Below are 8,592 nucleotides of genomic sequence, written 5' to 3' on the forward strand. Positions count from 1 at the left end.
ATACATTTTAAGTGTATTTTACTGTTCAATAAACTGTCACAGCACTCTCAAAACTACCTAGCTGCAAACCATCACATACCAGGTTAACTTTAATAAGTAGTTAGCACACCTATGCCCTAGCGTGGCCACCAATCCCTCACAAGGTTTCTAAGATCTTTCTTACTCTTTAAGCCAGTCCCTCTGCTACCTTCTCCTTGGCCCTCCTCATGTAGGGTGGAGACTGACTGACTGACTGACTGACTGACTGACTGACTGACTGACTGACTGACTGACTGACTGACTGACTCCTTTCCCAATCTCTCTTCATCAGCTGCCCCTCTTCTATCTCCCTTAGAGCTATTTAACCATTTAGCAGGAACCAGCCACAGCTGCACCTTATCCCCATCAGCCAACCCGCTGCCTTGGAAGCCAGCCCACAGCTGGATATTATCAATGTTATTAACCCAGCTTCATTCCTCTACAGTAGACTAGTCTGGTTTTTTAGGATATTTTCTGAAGAATTCAGATGCAACTTTGGGATTTATCAATGACAGTTTTTGTACTTGTCTCTTTTAGCAACACAGTGACCAGAGTATTAGCAGCAATATGAATACACATGTAATTAGAAATCCAGGTAAGAAATCTTGAGCATATTATTGTGCTGGATATCTTAAATGATGGTATGTAAAATGAAATAAGCTTAAAACTGTCTCCTAGAACTCCCATACTGTTAGATATCATAGGGATAGGCTGACTTAGCATAACTTCACTAGTTTGCTGATGAAATTCAACTGAGCACAGACTGAATTTGGTACTTACTGATTTTAGTAGCAAGTTATTTGGCCATTCTTTGAAAGTAAATTAATTAGAAAAAAAAACCAAAAACACTTTTGTATTTAATTTTGAGGTGGGAGAGAGGCCAACTCAACACTTGTAAACTTCTGTTTGTAGCAGTTGTAATGTCACCATATTATAAGAAAGATATTCCCTGAAGTCATGGTTAGCAATCAGTTTTATGGGATGTCTTTTATTGTTGACAATAGGGCTGTTTTTCTATGCTCCCACACTTGCCTTCTTGTATTACCTGGTTTTATATCATGTTATGTAAAACTTTGAGTATGTTATCATGGGTTTAAAATGAGTAAAATGTATTTTAGGAATACCATTAAAAAACTTTCATTAGCAAGGTATACCTCTAAAACTGATGTTCATGCTAGGGCTATCTCTCCTTAGAGAGGAACTTCCTACCATTCTGTTTAAAATTGCTCTTCTAAAGGGATTTGGTCTCTACTCACTACTCATTTGGACCATACTGATCCTCTCCATTCAGTCTGTAAAGTGGAAAATTTTAGTTTCTCAGCTCTATATATCTACGTTTCTAGCTTGCTTACCCTCTATTTACTTCTGAGGTTTCTCTTCGTTCACTCACATTAGTGCATTTGTCTTTCAGTTGTTTAGATCTTGTTTTGCAAATTATAACGCCACTTTCACATTGCTTTAAATCTGACAGGTAGAAGTGCTGTTTGAATTGGTGAAGAAAAAAAATTATAGTTTATGAGACTTCCTTATAACCTCTGCTTTATTAAACAGATGTTGAAAGACTGAAAGAGAATACAAACCATGATGACAGTAGCAGGGACAGTTATTCTTCTGATAGACATTTGTCACAATACCATGATCGTCTTAAGGACAGGCATCAGGGAGATGCTTATAAGAAAAGTGACTCTAGGAAAAGGTCCTATTCAGCCTTCAGCAATGGAAAAGACCACAGAGACTGGGTTCACTATAAACAAGACAGCAGGTAAATTGCTTCGGCAATTGTCAAATCTGTTAAGAATTCCCTTCCTGGTTTTGCAGTATGCTTCTAGTAAGCACCAAAGTATCTTTTCTGAGAATGCAGAATGACAAAGAAATTTCTCTAATGCAGTTCTGTTGAATTGACATAATTATAGTTCTTACTATGTGTTCAGTAATACTAATATAAGTAAATCTTTTCAGATACTATAGTGATAGTAAACATAGAAAGTTGGATGACCACAGGAGCAGAGATCACAGGTCAAACCTGGAAGGAAGTTTAAAAGACAGTCGGCCTCATTCAGATCACCGTTCCCATTCAGACCACAGGATACATTTAGATCACCATTCCACTTCAGAGTACAGTCATCATAAATCTTCCAGGGATTATAGGTACCACTCAGACTGGCAAATGGACCACAGAGCTTCTGGTAGTGGCCCAAGGTCACCATTAGATCAGAGGTCTCCTTATGGCTCAAGATCTCCTTTAGAACACAGATCTCCATTTGAACACTCATCAGATCACAGAAGTACACCTGAACATACATGGAGTAGCCGGAAAACATAACAAAGACTGACATTGTCTGGACCTTCTTTTAGCCATATACAGTAAGCTAACACAGTAATTGCCTTATGTGACTTGAAAGATATGGACTGAATACTCTGTCAGTAGCAGTATTGTTACTTCTTTCCAGGATGCAAGGTCTATTATCCCAACAATATAAAAATATTTTTGTATTTAAAGTTTATGCTGCACTGTGCTGCAAAGGTTGTGGCACCTTTCCGTGCCCCCCCCCCCAAGAAATGGAAAATCTTTACTTTTACAGGGACCTCAACACTGCCCCATTCAGACTGGATTTCATAAAACTGTTTTTAGGCTGAACACAGTTTAAATTATGTTTGCAAATGAATTTTTAAACACTGACCTGTGATTATGTTTCAGGAAGGAATGAGGAGTTTGTTTTGTTTTTTTAGTAAAGAATTCTCAAGGATTTTTGTTCACTTCCTAAAGCTAATTGTTTACATTGTACACTGCAACCACCTTGCCGCTTTTCATCACAAGCTTGAATATTTAAGTTCTGTACCTATAACTGTAAAATAGCCAGGATTTCTCCTGTTTGTGATCAGTTGTAATAATGCCTTTTTACAAAATAAAATAAACGGTTGAAAATTAGCTGGGTTTTTTTTTTTCTTGTTCCTTTCCCCACCAACTCAGGTGTTGTCACAAGTACACAAGTATGAAACAAAGTCAGTATACTAACACTTTTAAATAAAATGAAATCACTGTTCAGAATGCAAAAATGGGGAAAGAGAGCATTTTTATTCCGTTTAGTCCGCCCTTTTTATTGGATACTTCAGATTCATGTTTTGTTTTCATTTTTATATTAAACTGTCAATACTGTGATTTGTTGTAATGAAATGTTGGGAAATATTCAGCTAAACTGTGATCTGGAAAGTTTTTTCCAGTCTATTAGTTTTAAAGAAGGAGTGTTCAATATCTGAACACTTCTGAATCCAAATCAGCCAAAATTTATTAGAAATATACTTGTTTTCCCTCTTAAAATGGGCAATAATGTCAAATGTGCTATGCAGCCAGTTAACATTTTAGATTTGAATGGCTTTCTATTAATAGGATTATTATAATACATAGATAACTTCTATGTACATAGATAACTTCTGTCTGACAAATTAAATTTAAAAGGATATGTGGGCTCTTGTTTTCTGCTGGTGTTTTCTACAGTGTATCTTTCTCATTTAACCATAAAAATATTAACCTCTAGTACTAAATTTTAATACACAACATAAATAGGGAAGATAAATGTCTACCCTGGCATCATGTGATTGGAGGAAACGTGTTGCTCCAATTTTTCTCATCTTGCAACATGTTGAGCATTTTTTTCCAATTAACCAGGTTTACATGAAAGCATTAAAATTGAACCAAAACCTCATCAGAGTACCTGTCTGTTATAATCTCACTGTAGGCACAGCTGCTACATGTTCTAAGTTAATAACATTTCCCAAGTACGTTTAAGCTAACTTAATGTAGGCTGAAACTCAGATAATTAATGCTTCTTCATTTCTTAGCTCTTCATCTTCCCAGGGGTGGGAGGGTTTTGAACCGTGCTTTTGAGCTTAATTACTGAAGCAGTGTTTAGTGGTGCCAAGTAAGGTTGTGCATGTGTGCTATGCATCTTCCTCTTCCAGTGGTGAAAAACTAGAAATTGGAGCATCCACAACTACTGCCTAGTTCTTACAGTTTGGGTAGTGAGCTGGACTCTTGGATCCACTATGATAACACATCAATAGAGCATTCCCACTAAGTCTGCTTTACCATCAGTGTAGCTATATTAGCATGGCATTGTGGCTGATCATGTCTATGTGACATGGTTAATCTGCGTCCACTTTTGTCAAAGGCATCTTGTGTCTTTCAGAGATAAGCAAGACAGAACATACTTGGTGGCTTTGGTTAGAATCTTTGTTAATTAGTTGCTGTTTAGGTTGTTAACTTTAATCATGTTATTGCTGTTTAAGACTTAACTGAATGCAGAGAGGGATGAAGTTTGATGGTAGAGATGTTTTCCATGGCTTATGAGATAGACTGTTATGGGATTCTCCTAAATAATAAGATATGCACCATATCCTTGCAAATAAGCCATTTATAATTTATTTTCTATGCATGCAGATTTGATCTTTATTTTGTTATTTTATAATGGTAAGTTGTTGAGGAGTGTGTCCAGTTCTGAAGTATCCATTTGACAAGAAGCCTCTTGTTTCAGATCTTAGTGTTGTTCTCTACAAGAGGTTTTAGGAAGTAAGAATTCTGGCAGCTCCAAGAGAACTCATGCTGCTGATAAAGATTCAGTTGTTTCAGCTGCCATGCATGGAATCATAGATTCATTTAGGTTGGAAAGGACCTTTGAGATCATTGAGTCCGACTGTTAATCTAACACTGCCAAGTCCACCACTAAACCATGTCCCTAAGCACCACATCTACACGTCTTTTAAATACCTCCAGAGATACCTTCTGCATAACTTAGATAACAGTGTTCTTTTCAGTATCTGTTCTCATGCTCCCCAAGGCTGACTACCTTGATTAGAAGTCCCTTCATTCGTAACAACTTTAGAGAGTGAGTCAGTTTGACCTAGCTTTATGAAAACTGAATCAGAGTTGGGTAATCCGGGAGTTTAGACAACAGTTCCCCCCCTGCCCTGGACTTATTTCAGTTTAGGACTAGTCCATTTCCATCACATTTAGGTGGCGCTTGAGTGACTCTAGTCATACATATTGTTATTACTAACTGGTATCATGTGCCCAGTGAGGTGTAGTAGTACCTTGGAGGCAGGTAACTTTGAGATGGAGGTGTGTGTTAGTATTACAATGAGATTATTTCATTTTGCCTCAATGGTTGGCTCAGCCACAGACATCTCATGGATTCTTCATGTGACAACTGGTATGCAGCTTATCAGCTGTGTGGTGACATCAAGTTCCCATCCCTGCAGGGAGCATGACAGAGCATGGCCGCAGGGTCTCCACTCCTCTCCATCTTCTGTCACTCCTATCAGCATGTGCTGAGCTGGCAGGGTGTGTTGCTTAGGGAACTGTGATGATGTAGATTCCATGCATGCCAACCATCCTGAAGGCGATAGCTGTATTTTACCCTAAAAAATCTTTCTGTAATACTATATTTCTATTAGGACACGATTTTCTCTAATTCCCCCCCTTCAAGGTGATTTTCCCACAGTTGCATATCCCAACAGAAAATGCCTGGAAGGCACAAATATATCTGCTGCAAGGGGAACAATGAAGTGAACCAGAAATCTCCTAAGAAATCCTGGATGCTGTCTTTCCATTGATATGGGCTATTGAAGTACCAGGAAAGGTAACAGCACACCAATAAAGGCAGAATTAAAACAGAACTCCAAACTGGTAAGAAGAAAAGAAGAAAAAAAAAAAAAACAAAAAAAGAAACAATATTCTATGAAAATGGAAGAAAAAATTGGATTAGATACTTTGATTTGTACCACATGCTGTGACCTCAGTGCTGGAAAAACAAGGACATCACTGGTTATTGCCTAGTAGACTGACCCAATGTCAAGCAGTATTATTGGAACTGGACGATGTAAGTTTAAAGGTAACAATCCCTTTGAATCCTGCTACTTTGTTGTTGGTATCTGATGATACAAACCTAGAGCATGATTGTATATTAACTGTTGAACAAGTCTTTTCCAGTAGGTCAGATTTGAAGGATGTTCCATTGGAAAATCAGGAGTGGACTCTACGCTGAATGGAGAACAATGATCCAGATATGCAGTGGTAACTTTGAAGGATATGATTGAATCACAACCCTTGCCATCAAATGCTTAGCACAAAAGGCTGAATTAATTGCCTTGGCTAGAGCTTTGAAATTGTCACAAGATAAATAAGCATATATATATATATATGTTTTGACTCTAAATATGCCTTTGGAGTGATACATGCACATGGGGAATTATGGAAAGAGGAGTTTTAACCTCACAAGGGTCACCTATTAAGCATGGATTAGAAACCTAACCTAAGGAAGTGGCCATAATTCATTGTAAGGCTCACCAACCTGGACATACTGAAGTCACACAAGGGAATTGTAAGGCTGATGAAACAGCAAAACGAGCAGCCCATGAAGCAATAATGGGAGCCTTGATTCCTCAAAATGTAATGAGAACTGAAGCGCCCAAATACAATGAAAAGGAGAATGAATTCGCTAAGATGCTAAAATATATAAGGACTTCAGACAGATGGTAGGTAACATCTACTGGACAGTGTTTGGTAACAGCTCCCATTATGTGGAAGTTGCTACAGCAGACACACGAAGGAACTCACATGGGAGCAAGTACTATAATCGCAAGTGTTAGGAGATATGCAATAGGGCCAAAGATGCAAAGCTATGCTGATCAAATAGTAAAAGAATATGCAATATGTTCTAAAAATAATCCTAAAGTGGAATTAAGACCTCCACCTGGTGAGGTAAAGAAAGGGAACATTCCAGGAGAATACTGGCAGATTGATTTTTCTGAATTACCAAAATGCAATAATTATAAATACCTCTTGGTATTGATAGATACCTTTTCAGGATGGCCTGAAGTTTTCTCATACTGGACCAACCAAGCTAGAGAGGTAACAAAGGAATTATTAAATAAGATTATAACAAGATTTGGAGTTCCAAGTGGGATCTCATCAGACAGAGGCCCACACTTTATAGCAGAAGTAATACAGACAATTTCTACCCTTTTAGGAATAAAACAGGATTTACATATACCTTGGAGACCCCAGTCTAGTGGGAAAGTAGAAAGGATAAATAGTTTTTTAAAGAAATAATTGGCTAAATTGTATCAAGAAACTCATTTAAAATGGATAGATGTTTTACTTACCGATTTAATGAGAATCAGAATCACCCCAAAAGTTAGGAAAAGGTGAACTCATTTGAAATATTATACGGAAGACCATATGCTGTAAATTTAACAGGAAAGGAAGACCAAATGCTTACTTCTGGTGATTGGGTGCTAACTGAATATATATTGTCTTTGGGAAAGACTCTTTCCTCATTGTACAGGTATATTCAACAGAGAGCACCTGTACCATTGGACATGCCGGTGCATCCTTTCCAACCTGGAGATTGAGTGTATCTTTGAACTTGGAAGGATGAGCCTTTGGAGGAGTGGTGGAAAGGACCATATTTAGTATTACTGATAAATAATACTGCAGTAAAACTTCAAGAAACTGATTCTTGGATCTATTACACTAGGATTTAAAGGAGTCCTGAAATAAAGTGGAAATCAGAATAAGCGGCTCTTCTGAAACTAAAAATCAAGATATTTTAATGAACTGTTCTTGGGCTGAAATAAGACCCTATATAGAATTGAAGTATATCCAGGGAGGTTTGAGTTTGTTAATATGATTTCTTTGCAGATACTTGTTTAAACTTGTTTTACAGATGTATAAGATTTTGCCTGGTATGTGGTATGATAAATTCTCAAATTCGGTGAGATCAGGAGGACTCATGGACACAGAATACTCATTTGAAAATGGTGGAAAGATCAATGAAGGTTGTTAATAAGACCGAGTGTTGGGTATGTACCCATTTCCCTGAATACATTCATAAAGGCATTCCTCTAGTTGGTATCCCTATTCCATTTGGGACTAATTGGAATAACTTGTGGGTAACACCAAAATACACTAATTGGAATGAGACTGACCTCCAAACTTGGACAATATTGGATCCACACTTGTCCAACGTGAAGTGTGTTACTACAAATAAAACCAAGACACACACAAATAGAGCTTGGGTATTTGTGGGGCACTACCCACATTGTGATTGGTCAATGCAGCCGATGAACCCGTCAGAATTAACTATGAGTAAGTACTGGAATGTTTCATTGGGGACTGGGTGATATTGGATATGTGGCAGCATAGCACTGTGGATAACTGACTAGCTGAAAAGGGTCACATAGACATAGTCCAGCTGGCTGGACAAAAATGCACATCGCTCTCAGCTTATCTGAAGTAAAGCAAAAATAACTGTCTTTGGCTGTTCTTGTTACACAATAACAGGAAGATTTTGGTGGGAAAAGAATGTTGCAGGTGGGAACAGATAACTACAGAAGAGAAACAAGGGGCGGGCTTGGTATTTAGGCAACTAACCAATAATGAGCTTAACTTTTGTAATATGTATGAGCTAATTATAAGAAGGCATAAAAGGTGACTGTAAGGTACAATAAACGAAGTCTGCTGATCACTCATATTGAGCGACTGTGTCTTCCCTCCGTCGCAACATAGCACAAAAA

At 37.8% G+C, this 8,592-nt stretch overlaps 1 protein-coding gene across 4 annotated transcripts in view; it reads left to right on the top strand.

Moving 5' to 3' along the window:
• Positions 1-8,218, top strand: part of LOC129782574 (chromodomain-helicase-DNA-binding protein 1-like) — a 72,723-nt gene extending 64,505 nt beyond the window's left edge. For 2 of the 4 annotated variants that reach the window (XM_055792948.1, XM_055792950.1), the window contains 3 exons: positions 556-613; positions 1,570-1,780; positions 1,978-2,947. In XM_055792948.1, coding sequence (XP_055648923.1) covers positions 556-613; positions 1,570-1,780; positions 1,978-2,341 — 633 coding nt within the window. In that variant the 3' untranslated portion in view covers positions 2,342-2,947. Of the gene's footprint in view, positions 1-555; positions 614-1,569; positions 1,781-1,977; positions 2,948-5,501 lie in introns of those variants that run through there. The other 2 variants (XM_055792949.1, XM_055792951.1) reach the window with 2 other exon arrangements.
• Positions 8,219-8,592: the final 374 nt, after the last annotated feature.

The sequence above is a fragment of the Falco peregrinus genome, chromosome W, assembly GCF_023634155.1.
Source record: "Falco peregrinus isolate bFalPer1 chromosome W, bFalPer1.pri, whole genome shotgun sequence".
NCBI lineage: Eukaryota > Metazoa > Chordata > Aves > Falconiformes > Falconidae > Falco > Falco peregrinus.